General features: G+C 35.9%; 1 protein-coding gene across 3 annotated transcripts in view; it reads left to right on the top strand.

The window, feature by feature from the left end:
• Nucleotides 1-22838, top strand: part of LOC129748880 (adenylate cyclase type 2) — a 289164-nt gene that overhangs the window by 161885 nt on the left and 104441 nt on the right. For all 3 annotated transcript variants that reach the window (XM_055743660.1, XM_055743661.1, XM_055743662.1), the window contains one exon: nucleotides 22195-22762. In XM_055743660.1, the coding sequence (XP_055599635.1) occupies nucleotides 22195-22762 (568 nt within the window). The remainder of the gene's footprint in view (nucleotides 1-22194; nucleotides 22763-22838) is intronic.

The following is a 22838-nucleotide window of genomic DNA, read 5'->3' as shown; positions in this document are numbered from 1 at the left end:
CGACCATGCGGTAGTGGCAGCAGCAATGATCGATAAGTTTTACTTGTAGCGCTGAGACCGGAATTAACTAGAAAAAATTCGTCACTCTCGGCGGAAACTCACGTAAAGGTGTCTTCGTAGTTCTATCAGCAAACAGAGTAACCAATCTTCGGTTATGTTCACGGAATCAAAGTTCGGAAAACTGTGCCTCAACGTGCACACCCACGTTGAACAGCGGGAACTTATTGTTCAACGCCAAAAGCCATTAATAACCCTTCGATTCATCCATAATTATAAGAGCTCGATCTAACCTTCCGTTATTTGGTTTTATATAACAGGTTTCTGTTTGATGTGGTGCGTTTAAAGATCCCTTTTTTTTAAAAATCTAATTACCCAAGTGATTTGTTAGATTCTACTGTATGCTTAAAGAAAACTTGTCTACTTACAAAACTGCTTTGGGTACTATCTTTACCCAGTTTTTTGTACAGCCCTATCTTACAGTTTCGGAAATCTAAAATATAACTTTTTGTTCTTAGTTTGGAACATTAACCGACATGTTAAAGACTTACTAAAGGATACTTCGTCACTTGCACTGCACCACTGATTTGGACTACACGTTGTCTAGCTAACGGTCTTCTATCAATTGAACGGGTAACCCCAATTGCTTCAACAATACCCTTCGGTATTGGACGTCATGGAAATCACATCTCTCAGTATTCGTTCCTGATCTAAAAGGGGCTATTCTCTTCTCCCGTAAAACAACTTGGGAGGCATCCTGATCCTGAGAAAGATTTCCCACTAACATGCCCGCCTTTTGCCTCTTAAATTTGTCAGAAAATCTGAATTACATCTTGTGCGGAACTCACAAGGTAACTTTTACGATCAGTAGTTCTTCTAGGGACCGCTAGATGGCGAATTTAACTGCAGATATTAAGACGGCCACTTGGGGTCAAATGGCCAACATAGTTGAAGATAAACCATCATGCTACAAGAAAAACCAACGCATTTCTTCCATTCTATGAAATAGTTTCACATATCACTCAAAAACTACGAAAGGAGTATTCCTTACCAAATTACTTTAACTTATTTTTTATAAACATGCATTTTTAGTCGTAATAAACAGTGAGCCCGATTAGCGCCTTCGAGCATGCAAACAGAAATCAATATGCACAAAATTTAGGAATAGTGCAAGAATATTTAAAAACGAAATCTATTATGTATCATGTATCATGTATCATCATGTAAGTCACATAACCTCCAAAACATTATCAGTATTTGAATAAATTGAAATATCTGAGTGCTACCTCAGACAGCATAAAATATGTAAATCAGAACCCCGCTCATCAGAGCTCCGGTTATCCGAGCCTCTGCGTTATCGGGGCCACCATTTTTATCCAAAATCTATTTAAAAATGCATTTTATCATTGCGATTCGTTGTTAAGATATTAAATTGACGTATCTGGCAAGTTTAATATCTAAGCTTACCAGAAACGTCGATTAAATATTAAATTAAAATACGTGTAAGAACCGAGCTATGCGCCTGGATGATATGCAATACCAGAGGAAAAGGATAGGGTTTGTCAATGTATATCGTTTAATCCGAGGTTTCACTTATCCGAGATGGCCCTCCACCGACTACCTCTGGTAAGCGGGGTTCTACTGTATATCCTTCGGGCGCAAAGCTCGTTAATATATGGATCTTGTGCCAATCTGATGGCTGGGATAACGCGAGAGCTCGAATAAGCGGCCTAGCCAACAATTTGGTAGGTATATCGAAAGATATACGTTCATCTATGTTGACAATAATCATCGTAAAACACGTTAGAAAAAAGCTTATACATACCATCATTCGCGCTCCGATCTCCGTTCGTGGGTCTGGATACCGATCGTCATGCTGGGATGAATCTTCCACCCGATTTCCATCCGTTCTGGAGAATGCGTACTGCTGTGCTCGTAAAGCTTTCGATCCATTTGCCAGGGACATATTCGAAGACCGAAACTAGCTTTTTCATGGAATGATCACCACTTGAACAAAATTCCGAAACGGAGCTAAACAAGGCGCCGCGTTGCGATGACGGTTACACGAAAAATTCGACTTACTCATTTATCATTTTTATTAATACGATACTGAATTGAATTGAAGCATCCCTTTATGCGATGATGGTTTTCAATACACAAAGGTGAAAATGAACGAAGTTTATGTGTGATTCTTTACGAATCTATATATGGATGTATAGGATATATATGGATATATGGATGGAATTTATATATGGATTAAATGCTACGTAAGAAATCTTATGCGATTGATATGAGAGGCCATTCGACATCGATCGTACTAAATTCGACTTTATCCATCATATCGTAACTAAGTCGTATTTCATTGGGTTTGAATATCTTATAGTATTAATATACGACATAGTCGAATGTTGAGTGTACATATTTACGATTTTAATTCGAACTGCATTCATGTACGACTTTGGCGATGATTTCTTTTACGATTTCATGTTGGCTGGGGCTGTTCCTCTATTTAACGTTGCTCCGGACTTTTTGGATAAATGATCTCAATGTACTCATTTTGGTGTGGCGAGATATGGTAACCCTAAACTACTGCGCTTTTCTCTCCTGTTTTTTTTTTTTCAATACTGTATATCGTTACACATGAAACGTCTTCTGACTGTAACTGTATAAAGCATGGATCACCATGAATCTGGACGCACTGTTTATTATACCATTGTGCTCCTAGTTGTTGGATCTAGAATGTTTTGACAGTACTTTGTTCGGAAATGTTTCCTCTTTCAGTGCTGAAAATTTCATTACGATTCGTTTTGTTCCAAAAAAGTTACACGTGATGGAAGCCGCGAGACGAAAATAAATTTTGGACACCCACGTTAAAAACCGACGTAGTCGGGTTAAAAACATCGCGAAATCGTTAAAAATGCTCAAATCAACCGTGTGCAGCGTTCTCAAACGTTTTTGTGAGATGCATGCTATCGATCGGCAGGTTCATACCAAGCGTTATAGCGGACCTAAGAATCAGAAACTGCATTTGAAGGTGTTGAGAACGATCAAGGCAAACACAGGGTAGTCGGACTACGACATCGCCAAGAAATTCAACGTCGACCGGTACACCGTCAGAAGGATTAGTCTGCGCGAAGGAATACGATCCTATCGGGCCAGTAAGCAACCAAACCGGACATTGAAGCAGATTTTAGTAGCCTAAGGACGTGCCCGGAAGTTATACAACAACATCCCAACGAAGTACGACGGATGCATCCTCATGGATGACGAAACGTACGTGAAGATGGATTTTGAGCAGCTTCCTGGCCAAAAATTTTATAAAGCCACTGCAGTGGTGCACTACACTGGTCAGGGTTATGTCCCCGCCAAGTTCAAATTCGGTTTTGCCGATAAGTTGACAAGAAAGTGTTTGATCTGGCAAGCTATTTGCAGCTGCGGACGAAAAACCCCGGTTTTTGTGAAAAACAAGACCATGGACTCCAAAATGTACAAGGAGGAGTGCCTTAAAAAACGTTTTTTTTTTCGTACATTAGATCTCAGAAAAGACCAATAAAGTTTTAGCCAGATTTGGCATGCTGCCACTACAGCTAGGAGGTATTACAGTGGTATCGGGCCAACGGGTGGATTTTGTCGAAAAGGACATCAACTCACCCAACTGCCCTCAATTCCGCCGTTTACTGTTTTGGATGGAGAAATTGGCGTTTAGGACCAGAAATAAAAAAAAACAAATTGATCAGCAAAAAAATAATTTGAATCCGCGTGAACGCCTTGGATTATAAGTTCACTAAATCAAATAACTAGAATTGCATCAAGATCTTGGGGATTCTTGGTCCGATAGTTAGAAAAATGTTGTACTTTCCGATGAAGCTTGATGAACCAGATAGGTATTGGTATGGTTCTCAATTGGATCGGAAGTGGAGATGAGCAGATACTTCGGCGGTGGTTAATTCTTGAGCTGGTGAGTTTTTGCAAGTTCAGAAAAGCTTTCTTCAAAAAACTCTGTTGGAAAAAATACCATCAAATGATGGATATGGGCCTAAATCTACCCGAATAATAAAAATTGAGATACAATTTGGTTTTAACTACAAAATAGTGCTGCCAACTAAGTCTTGAAACTGGAAAACGTGTGGTTTACTGAAAATACAATTGAAGTTTTTGAATTCCAACCTATTTTGCTGATTCAAAATCAACCCAGAACGTTTCACGTCATGTTCATGGAGAAATTAAGTAGTTTAACAAAGTATTATAGCTCAGGAATTTGACACTTGGTGCTAGAGGAAAATCTCTTAAAAAGCATTCCATGACCTTTGGAATACTAGAAAACTCCTTAAAGAAATGCAATGAATTATTGAAATTGATCGTTGAAGCATCATTATTAACTTTTCCACAGAATATGAAGAAATTATACTGATTTCTGTACAAAAACATTAGTGCTATTCTTATTACGCAGTTTTTTTCACATTTTTTGTCCTCATCGTCAATTGCTTCATCCAAAAACAATAAATTTATGCTTGATTTATCTGTTGAACAATTTTAAAATAAATGTAGAAGAAAATTTTGAGAAATTTTAATAATTCAAATTTAAACAAGCAAACATATAGTGGCACTTTTCTTGTTTCGCTCACAGTATTTGAAAACAAAGACGATATTTGAACCCGTAGATGAGTAAGCAGTATTATTTTTTATACGGAATATATAGTGATACTATTGAAGTTGAAGAAGACTTGATCTTCGATTTAGGGGCCCTAACCTTTGCTAAAAATCAAACTTAACCGAGAGATAAAAGGTCTATAAATTACTTTTGGCCAAATTACTGTTTATTAGACGAAGTCGATTTAAGGTAATTTTTGAATTTCTCAAACCTTGGGGTTTTAAAAGCTTCGTTTTGGTCCAAAACTTTGCTATGGGAAAATTAAATACTTGTACTGAAAAATCAAAATCATTTTTGTTTCTTCTGTAGAACCTAGCCTGCTTATGGTTTTTGTACCAATTTCTAAATTTTCTTTCCACTGAACAACTTTGTTGAAGACCGTTATTTCGTATCTTATTAGACAAAAAAGTTTATAGGTCTTTTTCATTGAAAATAAAAAAAAAATCAATTCACATCACTGCTGGATGCCTAGCGAGGTATTGCATGATTTATTTTCTCTAGCAGTGATGTCAATTTAATTTGTTGTTTATCAATGCAAAAAGACGTACCTATGTTAAACAGCTAATAACTTTTTTGCCTAGTAAGAAGTTACGGTCTTCAACAAGGTTTTCAGCGTAAATTTTTTTTTGGGAAATTTGGAATTGGCAGAAAAACCATGGCTCGGTTCCACAGAAAAGAAAAACAAAAATGATATTATTTTTCCAGTACAAAAAAAATAATTTTCTCATAAAAATTATAAGTTCAAATTTACTCATGTAATCGTTACTTAAAAATTCTGCAGAAAATCATAGATGAGTTTTGGATCCAGACGAAGATTTTGAGGCCTCAAGGTTTTAGAAAATTTAAAAAAAATGACCCAAATCGACTCAGCCTACAGTTCATATCACAGCTAGAATTCTTAAAGCTTGTTTACAACTCCATATTTGTTGCAACATTTCGAATTTCTAGAAAAAAATTTTTTAAATTATTTCTCCTAGAGAATTATAATAGAAATAAATTTGATATGAATTATAAGTAATCTCGTGCTTAAAGATGACCATAATATATTTAGAAGCCAAAAAAAACTTTCTGAACTCTTGAAATCAATTGGACCTTTAACGAACATTTTAGAAAACTTTTCCCAGAAAAAAGAGTACTGTTCTATACTAAATTCGTTAACAGTGAATAAAATTCTTGCATTTCATGAAAATTCACATCCACCTAGTTTTTCATCACAGCATATGTATATCTGAAATAAATACGAAATAAGATTGCATTCCATTTTTGAGTATATCTTGAATATCATGGATATCGTTTTCAAATTCAACGAAATTAATTCCTGAACATGACACATGAATAGGTCTATGCTCAAACTTCACCAATGCACAGTGGGAAAAATTGATACTAAAATCCCAAAAAATTCGAAGTCGCTAGTTCAATGACTTGAAATAATACTTCTCCTATGAGAAATTATCTCAGGAATTCATATCTGCCACCAAATTTGACCGGAGACATCAGGAGTTGTTTGCTTTAAAATTAATTTGAAAAAAAAATCATTCAGAAACAATCTGATGTGATGTGAAAATTTCATGAAGATTAATTAAGTGTCACAGAAGATACAAGCCTTTTTAATGATCTCTCGTTAAAAGGCAATTTGATCAATCAATTTATACAATGCGTAAATTTTTAATGCAAAAGTGAATAACTTTTGCGTTCATTATTCGATTGATTTTCAGCGTTGGTTAATATATTCTTAATCTCGTTTTAGAAGTTCATCTGGTTAAAATTGATTTACACTTAAATGAGGTATGAAGCAATAATTTTATAGAATGACATCATCTGCATAGGGGTAAAGGGGGCAGAACAGATTGTTTGTTCAGATCTTTTCATCTGTAGATGGTCAATTCCAAATATCTAAAGTATTTAGATATAAACATTTCAGCACGATATATAGAATTGAAATGACTTAAAATCTCATGTTGATTTAAAGAAAATAGCTTATTTCTGGGTAATAATACCTCACAGAGATGTCTCCAGGCAAATCCGATGGCCTATTTGAGTTTCTGAGAACATTTCACGTAAAGTACGTATTATTTCAGGCCTTTAACTTGCGGCTTTTTTTTGGGTTTTAAGGGGCAAATTTTTCCATTGTGCAATGGTTAACATTAAATTATAGATGCCTGCCTACTTCAAAGGAAAAAAGACAAACAAATGAAAACAAATCTTTTCAGCTGATCTATCAATATAGAATCCAATGTTCAAGAGCTAAAATCAGCTTCATTTTGTCCAATCCAATTTAAGAAATAATAATTTTATGAACAAATTGATAACCTGAACAAGAAAACCTTACGAAAATTATAAACTTTAATTTTAAAGATGACCCTAGGCTCAGAAAACTTGAAATATGTAAATTGGCCTCAAATATACTGTATTGAAAACTAGAAAATAAAATTAACTTCAAATATAAATTAAAAAACAGAAAAAAATTAGAGCCAGTTCTGATCTCAAAGTAAAAATAAAACAGAAATTATTTAGCATCCTGTATTCTATTAATTCTGCATTCACATTCAATTTTTATTTTTTCTCAATTTTTCAAGGTTGAGATAATCATTCTTTCTAATCAGTTTCCAAACGATTTAATTATGAAGACAAAACATGTCGTTATTGGTTTATTATGGTTCCCCTCGAATAATCCATTTGTTAACCATCGAACCCTGCTGAGCAAATCAAAATCCGTTTTTATTTTTAAACCTACTCGCCGCCTAAAAAGTTGCTATAAAAAGAACAATATCCGATGGACTTTCGGCGGAAAAAGGAAACCATTTCATCATTCAATTAGCGAACCCAAAGCCGGATTTTGTTGGAACCCCAAATTGCCTCAGATTTTCGCTCCTGTCTCATCTCCCATTCCCATTCGCGGCTCAGGACAGTTAACTTCCCCACCAAACAACCTAGAAAGCTCATCCTGGGATCGCATTTACGAGCGAGGCTAATTTTTGGGCGATTTAATTTTGCATAATTAGGCACGGTTTGTGGTCAAACGAAGTAAGTTCTTCGGCGTTTCTGAGAAACGTTTTGCCGGGATCAGAGCGTTCATTTTTCTCTGGTGATAATTTCCAGAAGGAAGAACGGGAAAGTTTAATTAAAATTTTCCCATTCAAATGGCTGGAAGGTAAAAGCTTGTGGCCCGATTGGAAGAAAATCACGAGGCAAGCGCGCTCAACGTCGAGAAAGGATCAATTATTTTCGAGTGGCTCCCGATGTGCTGAACGTTCGTTCTGAGAGTAGGTAATACCTACAAGTGGGCTTGAATCAATCCGTCCCACATCACAGAAGAAGGAGAATTCAATTTTGCGGTTGAAAATGTTTGCTTTTTCTCTACGAGCAATGATAGATTGGTAATTACCGAGTCGAATTTTGTCGACGAGATTCTAGATGAGGCTGCGATGAACCTTGCTTCCACCTACTTCCGGTTCCGTTACATGCTTGATGGAATGATTTTCGATGGAAATCAAACAAACGTTCTTCAATCAAAGATAGCAACAGAGCCTATGTACATGTTGCTTGGCGGGAAATTGATTTAAATTCGAAGCGTTTCGGAGAGTTTGTAGCAGAAGTGGAAATAAGGTGCGGTTTAAATAGAAACATTTATACTTTTTACAGCAAAACTATTCATTTTCCAGCTTAGAAACATTTGCTTTAGATTATGTCTGTAGAATGAAATCCTTATTCAAGCATTAGAACAGAAATATGTCGAAAACGGTTTTAAATTTGGAAAGATTTAACTCTGGTCGTTTTCATAGGAACCAAACAAACATTTTCTGCTCTCTTAACCAAGGTTTAATAATTCATCTTTTGATAGGGGAAATACGGCTTTTGTGGACATTTCAACACGTTCGTTGCCAAGCGCAATTTGAGATTTTGCGAGTCGAAAGGTTTTCCACATTTTTAAGGTATCATTGAGCATTTTTTTTATTTCTAAATAAATTAATTTGCCCGAGTTCTGTCTGTTATAAAAAAAGTTTTTTTTTTATTTTGAAAATTGTGGAGAATTGTGGGCCACTAAATCAAAATTGACTAGATAACGTGCAAAAATTATGAGTTGAGCCAAAACTGACATTTTATAATTCAATTAGTTAATATAAAGCAATTTCAGATGAGGAAATAAAAAAAAATTGTGTATGATCGAATAATTCTTTAAACCTGGCTCGTGAATGTTTCGGAAAAAATCATTATATAGGATGGACAAAATATTTTTCATAAATCTTCATTTGGCATTAGAAAACTTAACAGATAGAAAAAAAACATATTTTAAGTTCTGAATGTCTTTAAAAACCTAAAAATATAGGTGGCCCAAGATACCCCACAAAATGTGGCCCACGATTCCTCACAAGCTTTGATTTTCAAATTGGTTACTTTTGTGTGACTTACTGATGTTTCATCGAAAATTACTTTTCCATGACAAAACTAAGGTCATAAGCGTATGGGATTATTTTTGTTATGAACTATTTGAATTTTTTTAAGCCTAATAAATAAAACAAGCATATGATGCGTATTCAAGTCAACAACATGTAGAAAAATATGCTTACGCGACGGCAATGACAATGGGATTTGAGATTTTTATCTCAACACACATCTAAGATATTCAGAGTGGCCCACGTTACTCCACTCTTCCCTATTTATTTAAGTTTTCTTCTGTATTCACGCTATACTTATTTTGCTGCAAAAAAATCCTCAATTCCAGGAGATCTTGCCAGCGTGTAGATTGACGAAATTCTATCAACAAATTGAGTCCAGGTGCACGTAAATAATAACCCCAAAGTTATCAGAAACGGATACAACGCCCTCAGAAATTTCCACACTAGTAAAAAAAAGTTGGCTGACAAACGACAATTGTTTTATCTAACAAGAATTTACCATCAGACGCTCGAGAAAAAAAAATGCAAAAAATACCATCACTTGAAGTTTACGTGAAATTCATAAGCTATTTACATAGAAAAGAAGGAATTACTATAAGACACACGTAAAATCGATGTGATTCACGTTAAAAACACCGTAAAATTAATTTCAAAATTATTTTGGGTGTACTCAACACTATAATGCTTCTACTCACACATACAAATATTTTACACATTTACATAAATTATTTTCTGACTTATTGTTTAGTGGGTGGCAAATTGCTGTATAGTCAGACCCCTGAAAAGATACAAGATTTGTCTTTGTATCGTGTGACCAACATCTACAGTAAATCCCCGATTTTGTTACACACCGATTATGTCTGTCCCTTATTTTGTCTACCCCCGATTTAGTCACCTTTTTTTAATCGATTTTGTCATCTTATTCTATTCAATGTAAAAATACCCAGATTTAAACCTTCACCTTTTGGGTTGATTATTAATTGATATCGCGTTCATTGACATAATTCTTAAAGAACATTATGTGTGTTCAATGAAAGTTGGTTGAAACAGGTTGAAATAGGTCGAAACAAGTAGGAATGGATTTTGACAGTTGATAATCTGTCTCTTTCCAATTGATTTCGACCGATTTCAACCAGGTCGTCCGTTGAACATACGTTCACCAATACCAATGCGTGTTTTGTGCGTTGTACACACGAATTTCCAGTCAGACCGTTTTCATTCAAAAATTGTTGGAACCTGTGAAACGATTACATTTTTTTTCTAAAATTTAATTTGGTTTAAAATTTCTTTCAAAATTCATTAAATGAGCAAAAGTCATCAAATAGAAAACTTCTATAACTTTTTTCGCAGAACGCAAAATTATTTGAAGCGTTAAGGAAAGTTTGATAATTGATTCGAAACTTTTGTTCTAGAATGTCACGTTTTTGTTTTCAATTTTTGTCAAAAAGCGTTAAATAATAAATGACGAGCTAGTGTTTTTGTATGTCTTATTAAGAGTTTCAATTAAAACAAAAATTAATTGAATTGCAATTTAAAATGTACAATTAAAAATTATATTTTCAATTATAGTGTCGTCAAATGAAAATAGGTTGAATTAAGTGTTAATTCCGCCGGACGCGAACCAAATTTCTGACTTGTTTGTCAACACTTATTATTGAACAACTTTTAAGGTCAAGTAATATTCCGGAACTCTACGAATATTTTACTTGGATAAAATCTCCATGGGGGGCGGGTTCGCACGGCTTTGGTTGGTACCTAAAAAGTTCAAAAGTACCTCCCGCAAGCACCACATCAAACCGTTTGATTGCGGTGCCAGCAGAGATCATGTATGAAAAATAAATTGCAGGAAGCACAGCGACAATCCCGACACGAAACACACAGGACCAACCGCCGACTGAATCCAAACATCCAGAGCACGAAAATGAAATGGCGAAAACAAAACAAAAACATGCTCTCTGTCTAACACACACGCTGCATGTGTGTTAGTGTGGTAGGAATGAATCCTGCTTTCGAGCTGGATCGGTTTCGACTAGTTTCGATCGATTTCAACTTGCTCCGTTGAACAACGACCAGACCTGTTTCGACCAAAACATCAGCCCATTGAACAACGACCACTTGACAGAAACTAGTCGAAACCTATCGCTACTTACGATTGATCGAAGCTATTGCTTACATGATGTCATCGAAAGTAATAGTGAAGATGATAAGGAAGATGGCTTATGAATGAAAGAAAAGAAAAGATGTCCGATTTGTTTTATAGGGGAGGAGCGGGCTATATGCGCCTATTAAGCAGAACACTGATTTGATCAAATATCCCATCAAATACGTGCACAAAAACTATATACACGTGTTCAAGCATCTGTTTTTTATACATTGGAGTAATTTTTGTGTTAAAATTTTCTCCTGTTTCCAAGAAAACGATTTTACATTTAGTGTTGTCTAAAATGCCGAACCTCAAACCGTGCAGGCTAAATGCGCCTATTTTTGTTTTGAACAAAATTTCTGGTTTTTAGGCAATATTTCCGTATAATTTCATTGAAACTTCTAGAAAGTAACAATTTCCGTACGACGAAGCTGAAGTTTTATAAAAATCAATGTATATTATAATTTTATGGAATAAAACAAAAGTTAGGGTTGCCATACTATGGAGGCAGTTCATCCATGAGAAAAACTTTATCAAATCTGTTTTTAGATCTTCAATTCTCTCTTAAGATGTTATTCAGAGCTTAGATTTGAAGGTTCAATGATAAAAATTATTTATTTATTCTATTTAACCTGTTATTTTAGGATGGAGGCATTTTACAAACATGATGGGGGCATAAAAAAACACTCTATTATTCCACTATATAATAATTATTTAACCTCCACAAAAGCTGAAATATGTTTAATTTCTAAAGTTCATTTGAGTAAGAATCGAAAACCATCCTAGTTTTTGTTTTAAGCTTCTTTACGTATAATTTTTAAAAGTCGAAATATTACATCAAAATGTATCAAAACCTTGTATGATTTTTCAATTTTTTTTGAGTTTGTAAATTCATAAAATTCTTTCTTGCCTTATGTTCTAAGCGTATCACCCTCAAAATGCATTGGTCAAATAAGCTGTCTAGTCAGCCATTTCATCAAACAGCCGTAGGGTCATTTAACCCGATAAGCCCATTTAGGAAACCTTTCCCCTAATTGTTTTGCAAGTTTTAAATTCATATTATAACAGTGATAAAGTTGGTCAAAACAATCAAAATAACCAATATAACGATTCAAGAAAACATTGATATGATTAACAAGCTTTCTTCAAAGCGATTTCCCCAATACGCCGCAAGAGAATGAAGTAATTTATCGAGAGATCTGAAGCATCAGCCCAATCATCTTTATTGTCCTGTATCCGTACAGCTTCAATGTCGTTTATTATTTTTGGAGAATTACACGAACCATTTGGGGTCGATGCTGCTGATTCTGAGTCTAATATTACTTCCGAAAGGTTTAAAGGCTCCAATGTTTCGAGGTCCTCGTCCATTCCTGACTGATCATCCAACGTCAGACTCAAAACTTCTTCATCCGTTAACGCTTGCTAGCATATCTCTCCTCCATGTCATGTGGCAAAATTGTATCATCGGTACTTTTTTCATTTACCAAATTAGCCAAGGGAGCTTCGTCTCCGTGTACAAGTTTTTCTTCGAAAAATGCTCAAATTTTTTCCACAATTTTTGAATTACCGTACGTTGCACTCATCCCAAGCATCGTGCATCCAATAGCATGCGTCCTTCAAAGAAATGTTCTTTAAGCTCTGACCTGTATCGGTTTCACGAGACATAACATGTAGCAAAAGTTTTTGACGATATTTAAGTTAACAGTTCCGTTTTACGTTCTGATCCACAGGTTGAATCATAGCTGTCACATTTGAAGCGAAAAATAAAACAGTAATAAAGTCATCGTCGCATTTGTGCTCATCATTCATATCATTGAACGTTGGAAATTGTTTGAAAAAAGGTTTTTCATAAATTTTGTCGTGCTTCAGAAATCATCTGTCTCATAGCCTCGATACCGGATATTCAGCTTACGAGCTCTGAAATTAGAAAAAAAAACTTGTTGTTTGAGCACTTCCCGGCAATGTTATTCAAATCGTGTGGAGCACATCTCTCAGATTTCCCCTTTTTCCTCTCGTTTTGACAGATTTAAGCTTTTTTCCTCAGATTTAAGCTTTCGTCTCCTATGCTCTCAAAGCAAAATAAGCTTAAATCTGAGGAAAAAAAAGCTTAAAAACGAGATTCACGAGCACATATTTAAAAGATGTTGGTCACACGATACATAGACAAATCGTGTAACGTTGCAGGGATCTGTGTTTGAGGTTGACTCATCACTAGGCAACACTTCCAGGTTATCGGATTTTTTTGACATTTCAGCAATCTACACTTAGTTTTTTGTTTATTAGAAGTTTAAAATTCACTGAAAAACTACGATCTTTGGCTGACCTTTACCTCCTATGATCCTAGACATTTCCTAAGAAAACTCCTAATAAATCTACGAGGTTTTTTTAATTAAAAAAATTAAAAAAAAATTATGAACTCTTAAATAATTCGAAAAGCAATCATTCGAATTTCCTTCAAGCTTGCTGTTTCCTCACTGTAATCTATAACACATCACTGATTCTTATGTTGACTCTTAAAAAAAATAACAATTTAACACTCAAAAAACATGGAATGAAAAATCGAAAAGTTATAGATGATGCAATTTGAAAGAATGTTGAATTTTGGGGAATGTTTGCAGAAAGTTCTTTTGAAAAACTTTGCTGCTTTTTGCCAATCTTTGCTTCATATTTTTGTAGCTTAATACTTTTTCATACTTAAGTATTTGCGCCAACGAACTTTAATACTACCCATTATTGAGGCTTTTAAACAAAAACAAATTGAGAAAAGCTTCCTCTTGAAGTAAGTTAATTACTTACTCCAGTACGTTCGATATTATGTTGACAGATTATAAAAGAATCAAAATCAATTGCTACAATAATAACAAAAAAAGTCTAGGAAATTTTTGATATTTCAACCTATTATTTTTAACCTAGTTATTCGAATATGTTTATATTGTTTTTACCAATTGAACCCTGGAATCATCTACACCCAAAATTCAGCCTCTGTGCCAATGGCGTGTACACACAAAACTTTCGGGGCTCCACTTAGCAAAATTTCGCTGTTACTTCCCGTTAGCAAAAATATTTTTTTACTGTTGAGTTAGCAAAAAGCTAAATTTACTTGATTTTAGTAATAAAAAAAGTCATTTTACTTGATTTTAGTAAAACGAAGGTTTTTCAGCCGCTTTGTTCACAGACACCAGCCGCCGCGCCAGTAGGGAGAAAAATAAAAAGCTGTCGCGATTAAGTGCGGTTCCGGATGTTCGTTGCTGATGGTTCTTGTGGTGGCAAACTCCACAACGAAATGGTAGCTGAATCGACACCGCATGCTTACAGGGTAAGGTCTGATCTTAAAGTGTTCAGATTCTATAATTTCTCAATTTCTAATTTTTGTGTTTGTTTTTTTTTTTTTCTACCAGGATAAAACCGCAACATGAAGCGCGCCACAGGCCGGTAATAAAGAAGGACCACAACTGGAAATTCAACAAGCTGCATCCGGCAAACACCCCGGTGCTTTCTTTGACGAAGGTGGCATGGCATTTCGCTCGCCAGTAGGTGCGTTCCCAGAATAGGAAAAATGTGAAAAAAATATAAAAAATGTGAAAAATAAATTATAAGTGAATGAAATTTGTGTATTTTATTCAATATTCAAACATTCCCCTGATTCTCCAGAGAAAAAATAAAGAAACATGAAATTACGGATCCGGGCAATCTTTTTCTCCGGTTTTTGCTAGAAATTTGAGTAAAAACTGCGGCGGCTAACTTTTGTACTCGTTTGCTAAAATTTTAGTTAAAAAATATTGCTAAATTGATTGCTAAGTTTCTAGCTGGTCAAATTTGAGCAAAATTTTGCTAATTTCCGGCCTCGAAAATTTTGTGTGTAGTCAATTACATAGCATCATTGGTACAAGAAGATAACGCGATCGGTGCTGATTCGATTTGCTCCCACCGGCATTAATCTCCCAAGTTAACCGAATTGCGTATGTCTGAAAGAAACAAGATAAAAACGCTTTCACGTCCCCCCCTATCGCATCACAAGACGAAGAAGGATGGAAATAAATACCGGCCACCACCAGGCAGCCAGCGAACCGAGAATGTAGCAAAAGCAACAACAAAAACATCCTTCTAATTCAATCCCTTCAATCCACCAGCAAACAACCACGGCCGAGCTGTGCGTGTGTATGCAGTAAAAGCAACAAAAAAAAACATTCCTTCAATTCAATTCGCCGGCAAACAACCGAAACAACCACGGCTAAGCTGTGCGTGTGTATGTAGCAAAAGCAACAAGAATATATTCCTTCAATTCACCGGCAAACAAGCACCGGCCAAGCTGCCCGGCTTTAGCAGCTGTGTATATGTAGCGTGTGTATGTAATAGCAGGCAGTAAGCAAAGCACAGTTCTCATTCAATGGGTTTCCCGTTTCCTTCACTCCCGTTCCCTTTCCCGTTTCCATCGCAAGACAAATGAATACCTTGAAAGGAAGCCAAACGCCGGGAAGCCACTGTCGTGCGTTTCTTTTGTGATTGATCGGTGGCAGAATGCCTTTGACAAATATCCCTCTTCCTGCATGAAGTTCAAATAGTACACTGGTTAAGATGTCGGTCCGGCAAGACCATATGGATGGTGATTTGAGTTCGATTCTCCCTACAGGCGCTGTGGTTTTTATTTTCTTGTTTCTGGGATGAATTATCCAATGGGAACGAAATCCCATAAAATGTTTTTCTTGTTTCGCTTGAATGTAGTGGTCATGCATCATTTTAGTTGGGAGCCGAGTCCTTATGCCAGTTACGGTTTTTCAAACATATCATCTTCGGCACAGTGCACATTTCAGCGCATTATCGGCACAGAGATGTGCTAAATAGGCATTGGATTTATGCAACCTCTTCTATGGGTGTAGTAAAACTATCATTTCCTTGCAGATGTTTTTCCAAGATTTTGAGAACACTGATAACAGGAGTATGCTGTGTGTTGATTCTTTCCAATACTAGGTAACTTTCATTTAACCACAGACACTTTACTATGAATCATGAAGGGTTTATAAAATTGACCCCATTAAAATGATGTGAAACCATGTATTGAAATTGTTACGCTAAAGTATTTCAGTGACAATTTTACTATAAATTTTTTTTCTTTTAAAATTTTTGACAGTCAGATTTTAAAGTTACATCGCAATAACGAGTAAATTTTGTTAAAAAGTAATAAGTAGCAGAATAAAAAAATATGATTAAAAAAATCAGCCGGGAGGAACATCACTGTTTAACTCGAAAGAACCGTGAAATGCTAAAACGAAAACATTAGTTGAAGTTTTAGAACTTCAAAGCAGTTCATAAAATATATCAGAATCTTAATGCTCCTCAAAGCACCTAATTTGCATCGCAAATCGCTGCAAAAAAATTTTTCGCATTCATGGAACTCGCTTTAAAAATGATTAAAAAGAAAAAGAATACTTAGCTTCGTTTTGCTTGAATTTTTGGCAGAGGACGGCAAAGGCTTGTTCGTAGTCTGGCCAATGGGCCACTACCGGCCGGAGGAGCAACACTCTGCCTCGCTAGACTTGTTCACTCACTCGAGGAAATTCGTGGTCCTTTAAGGATGATCCATCTCGACTATAAGGGGAAACTGCTTAGTTTAATTTTCCCCTTATTGAATAACATGCTAATGAATTTTCCGACTACAATTTAGACCCACGCAGAAAAAAATAATACGTTCAATCCTACCAACGTCTGGCCTGTATTTTTCGTAGATAAACAAAGAGAAAAAAATTAAAAATTTGATGACTAGTACTTGAGGAGGCTAAAGGCAGCCACACAATACCGCGTCGTCCGTCGCGTCACGTCAGCTGTCAACGCCGTCGTTGTGTACTAAAACGCTGACGCGACGCACTCTACAATTTTCGCACCACAATATAGCGTCCACTGACAGGGCTGACAGGGAAATACTGAGAGAAAACTCGCAAACTCCAACGCAAAATGTTTCATTTAAGGCTGCCACACAATACAGCGTCGATCGTCGCGTCGCGTTGACATTTAATTTTGAGGATGCCATTTTCCGTTTGAGTCGCCACAATGGTGCGTCGCGTCAGCGAAGGCATTGTACTAAAACGCAAAACTTGTTCTAAACGGCAGCGTTTTCGAGCGTCGACGTTTTGGTTTTGAAAAATATCAAAATTTAAACGCGTCAGCATGGGTTTGAACTAATCGTATTTGATATTTTTCGTCAAAGATTGACACAAACAGATTCAAAAATCATATCATCGTCATTTTATCTCTTCGATGATACACATTTGTTGAAAAACGTCATTGAAATTTATTTTTAACATTATAATAATGATGAAATTACATATAAAGCGTTTTTTAGAAATATTAACTTGATATGTATGTTCCCGTTTTTTTTTAATAAAAATAAATGAAACATTTTGCGTTGGAGTTTGCGAGTTTTCTCTCAGTATTTCCCTGTCAGCCCTGTCAGTGGACGCTATATTGTGGTGCGAAAATTGTAGAGTGCGTCGCGTCAGCGTTTTAGTACACAACGACGGCGTTGACAGCTGACGTGACGCGACGGACGACGCGGTATTGTGTGGCTGCCTTTATTTTTATTAAAAAAAACGGGAACATACATATCAAGTTAATATTTCTAAAAAACGCTTTATATGTAATTTCATCATTATTATAATGTTAAAAATAAATTTCAATGACGTTTTTCAACAAATGTGTATCATCGAAGAGATAAAATGACGATGATATGATTTTTGAATCTGTTTGTGTCAATCTTTGACGAAAAATATCAAATACGATTAGTTCAAACCCATGCTGACGCGTTTAAATTTTGATATTTTTCAAAACCAAAACGTCGACGCTCGAAAACGCTGCCGTTTAGAACAAGTTTTGCGTTTTAGTACAATGCCTTCGCTGACGCGACGCACCATTGTGGCGACTCAAACGGAAAATGGCATCCTCAAAATTAAATGTCAACGCGACGCGACGATCGACGCTGTATTGTGTGGCAGCCTTAATAGTGTTTTCGTATATTGGCAGTGGCAACCTAGTTATCCACGAGTTTTGCCCTAACTGCTGTTTTTGTGTTCGTTTATTAATTCAGAAGTCCACCAGTTTTGCCCGAGGTTTGAACCTCAAGCAGGCGGTTGCAACCCGTAGAAATTGTCAGAATTGTAGAAACTGTAAATCGATCAGTGTTTCATTACGATTTAATGATAAATGGCTAAATATAGCTACAATGAAGACCTCCTCCAAGTGCCACTGTTTTTGCTGCAAAGCACTTCAATTGGTCCCATAAAGTTGATACTATGTTTTAACTGGATTTGGTATAGTGCCATTACGCTAAACTGTAGTTTAGTGAAAAAAGTCAAATATGTTGTTATTGTGCCTAACTTCGACGAAAAAAAAAATTGAGTTATTTTGAAGGACTAGCTTCAACAAACAGATAACGTAATCAAAAATAGCCTTAATTTAAAAAAAGTGTGGTTTGTGTTGAGCTTGAGCTTGAGCTTGAGCTTGCTATCAACTACGGTCCACCTGCGGCCCCCGCAGGCCAATGGCATAATGGTTGCACTCCGTGATTGGTTCGAGATAATCAACATTGCACAATGAACCAAATGAAAGGTGCTGGGAACAAGCAACGCAATCTCACTGTACAGTTTTGAGGATCTCCTACTTTAAAATGAACCAATAACGACGCCGGCCAAGTCCATGTAGTCGATAGGAGGAAGGGAAGTGCAGCATATGTGGAGATATGTTTAGCGGAGGCCGGCTGTACGCCATCCCTCCACAAATCTCCACGCTGAATGTTTGGGGAAAAGGTAATATGGTATGGAAAATCACCTTGGTAGGCGATAAAACCACTTGAAACCTGAGCTCCTAATATCCTAACCCGCCTAAGTTTCCTATTGAAACTCCTGATTAAGCCTAGAGGCCGTAAGAAATATAAAATGACATTTAAATAGGTTGTGAACTGTACGGTATGTTTAAAGGATGCAAAGGGTCGTTATTCTCCTGTTTTTGTATTAATTATGTTTGGATTGGTTATTCGGAGTGACACATTTAACATCTGCAAACCTAACATTATACATTATTAATTTAATGATTTTTTAATTGTCCCTAGCTAAACTCGGCCTCATATAACTGAATATCTAAATTGTGTTATGTGATTAGATTGATGTATGAGGAATTAATTCAAAATAATGAATACGTTGTACAGTTCGAAAAATTCTATCAATGAACTATTACAATTTGGATTGATTAAGTATTGACCTTGGAAATTTGGTGAAAGCATTAAATTTGTATTATTCTCCAGGTGGACCTCGTGAATCAAATATTTATCTCACCCTTAATTCCAATTAAAAAACCTCTATTAAATCATATTTTGCTGTTTGTGCTATAAACATATCCTAGACTTCTCAAGTTTACTCTAATATTTTTAAGATTTGATTGTATTGTCGGTTTTTCACAGAGTTTGAAAATTTTATAATAAATTATGTGTAAAGTAAACTCATGATTAATAACAAATTATCTGAGTCAGGAAAAAATGTAATGAACCTTTAGTACTAATAGAGCGGTTTTGAAACATCAAGAATATATTTTGAAAATTTATTATTTATTTAAAAAGATTTTGATTCCATTTTGCTTGTGTGGATGAAAAGATAAGAGTGTTGGCAGAAAGTGTGTAAAAAGTTGATATCTGTTAAAATTCAATTCAATCTCATAAACCTCATTGAATATATTTAATAAAAAAAAAAATGGGGGGCTCACTCCTGTATAAGATCAAACTACAGTGTTTTGTTTTTCCGGACAAACATTTTTAGGTTTGCAAATGAAAGTTATCCCTACATATCCTCCTACCTCTATGTTGTTATGCTAGATACGCTTCATAAGTTTCTTGATTTTTTAAATTGTATTTTCAGATTTATGCGGAACGTAATAATTTGAATTTTTTTATAATATATTATAGCTTAACAATATTGAGTGAATTATTTAAAACATCAATCAAACGGCATTGTTTTTGACATATTTTGTTGATGTTGACGAAAAATTCAGAGAGACAGTAAAAATTGTAGAGAGACAGTAGAAAAGTTGTCTTTGCAACAAAGAATAGAAAAACTTTAATTCTGTTGTTTAAAACATTTCTTATTGCTTCTAGTTTTACTCAAAGTGAAATTAAACCGTTTCTCTCACAAAAAAAAATTATAAAGTTTCAACTTATGCCAACGCTGTGCTTCTATCATTTGTCATACACACCTGAAATACACTCCATATAAATGAAACAACGAGACTATTTGATATTAATACATCTTGTCACTTGTTATACGACCGCACACGTGCGAGCGACATGTCGATAATAATTCATAACGCCTACTCTTGACAATTATCTTTAAATGATACTATAATTATCTTTCAATAAATGAGTTTAATACCAAAATATCGATTTTGGTTTAAAATGTCGATCACCTACAAAATATTAACAAAAAATATCAAAAACTAAAATACTGAAATTTCTGCACTGAAGAATTTTATGAAAATTGTACTTAGCTTTTTTTATGTATCAATGTAGATCGTTAAGCACCAGCACCGATCCATCCTCCGCCAATTCTTTATGCTGACGACCAACACATAAAACCACACCGATCCATCCTCCGCCAATTCTTTATGCTGACGACCAACACATAAAACCACAGCAGGCTGTGCGTTTTTGAATTTTCAAGCTCGAAACTGCTTGAATTATTTATGGCCTCTCTGAGGTTTTGGTTCACTGACTGCAATCTTCTTACGCCGTTTTTCCCCTGCTGTGTTGAATCTCAAAAAGTAAAATTTGCGCTTCTTATTAAAAACAAATCACATATTTTCATTCAACACCAGCGCTTTTTGGTTCCACGGCACAAGAAATTTGAACTGCATCACTGGAATTCACTTCTTTGAAGCTCTTTGATCACTTTCTTCAAACCCAAAGCATTTTTTACTTTTTTTCGTCGAACCTATTAACTTATTTATTTTTGCCACTATTTCTTAACGATCCTTAGTTTTTAATTTCAAAATAGGCACATATTTAAACTGACATCACCGATATAATTTATTTTCTTCCCATTTTAAATATTCAACTCGGAATTTATACGCAGCGTTGCGGGAGCAAAAGGAAAAATGAACCGAGCACGACGGGAACTTGATGCAAAACTCCACCCTGGATTTCTCCTTGACAACATCGATACACTTATACACTTTCACACACGTTGATACACTTTCAAACGATTTAATGTTCATTTTCCGATATTAAATTCAGGATTTTATGAAATTTTCGCGGACGAAGAGAAAAACGCGTGCGGTTGGCAAAAGGCATCGCCTACCAATCTTAAAAAAAAAGTGTGGTTTGTGTTGCCCAAAAATTAAAGTCGAAAAACTTCTTCATTGGACGCTATCTTAGAAACCACTTGACAGAGCATCACAAAAAGTTTCACATGTAAACATTACATTACCAGGTAGCTTCGCTGAAAATTACATCAATTTTCATTCATACATTCAAAAGTTATTAACAGAACGAAGTGTTGCATTTTTTTTTTCGAATACACTCCTTAAAAGGGGACAGTCTCATGCTATGGATTGGATTTTTGTGAAAAGGCAAAATTGAAATAATATTTCATAAAATTAATCAAAACAATTTCATAAAACTGCTAGACAATGTACTGATTCCATTGACGGAGGATTTAATGGATTTCAACTTTATATTTCTGATATTGCCATGATCATGTCCCCAAGCAAAATTTTAAGGGATCTTCAAGAGAAAAAATCATTTTACGGAATAACCAAGTCATAATCTAGATCTGTCTTTTTTTAGATTTTAGGAATGTCCTTGCCAGATGTATCTAAAGTGTTCTAAGAATCCTTATGCATAGGTACATATGTGTATGGGAAATTATATGGACTTATGGGAACTCATTTTCTCTTTTTACTGAAACTCCTCTCTATCTCGAACGAAAAAAAATTTGTAGCTGCATTTTCAAATGTTTCCATTTTCTTTCCAGAAAGCGACAAGCGAGGCTCCTCCAAAACCATCACCATCATCAAACGCACACACCCCTTCGCCCAGTACGACGACCACCATCCAGATCCAAGAACCTCCAGCGACGGATGCTGCCGATAATTGTTCCCTGGGCGAACCACCGAGAACACCAAAAACGCCACGAACCCCCAAAACCCCGGAGGACCTGCGGCGATCCCACAGCTCCATTTCGGATGAGCACGAGAAGCTGTTGCCATCGGTTCGACCCCTCGTGACTCCTCTGTTTCCGCCGAACAGTCCCTTGCCACCTCCCTCGCCGAGTCCGTTAATAAAACAAACCAGCATTACGATCACCACCGAGACAATCAACGAGGAGGAACCGAACGAGAACGGCGAAGAACCGTCGGAAGTGGGCAATGGCCATTGTGGCGGCGGGGGAGCTGTTGGCGTTGGACCAACGGATTCCGGGAACGAACAGGCCGAGCACGGCAGCAAAAAGAACTGTCTCAGTCTGACACTTCCGGTTGAACCGATTGCTACCAATGGGCACGTGCCGGAACGCGTGGGAAGTCGAAAGTTGTCCGTTCATGGTGAGTTGACAACGGCTGAAAAAATGTGATTCGATAATGGCAGTTTTTTATTTATTCACATTTTGAAAGGGAGAAG

The sequence above is a fragment of the Uranotaenia lowii genome, chromosome 2 (assembly GCF_029784155.1).
Source record: "Uranotaenia lowii strain MFRU-FL chromosome 2, ASM2978415v1, whole genome shotgun sequence".
NCBI classification, from domain to species: domain Eukaryota; kingdom Metazoa; phylum Arthropoda; class Insecta; order Diptera; family Culicidae; genus Uranotaenia; species Uranotaenia lowii.
The sequence above is the reverse complement of the archived record's forward strand: the minus strand, read 5'-3'. Positions and strand labels throughout refer to the sequence as shown.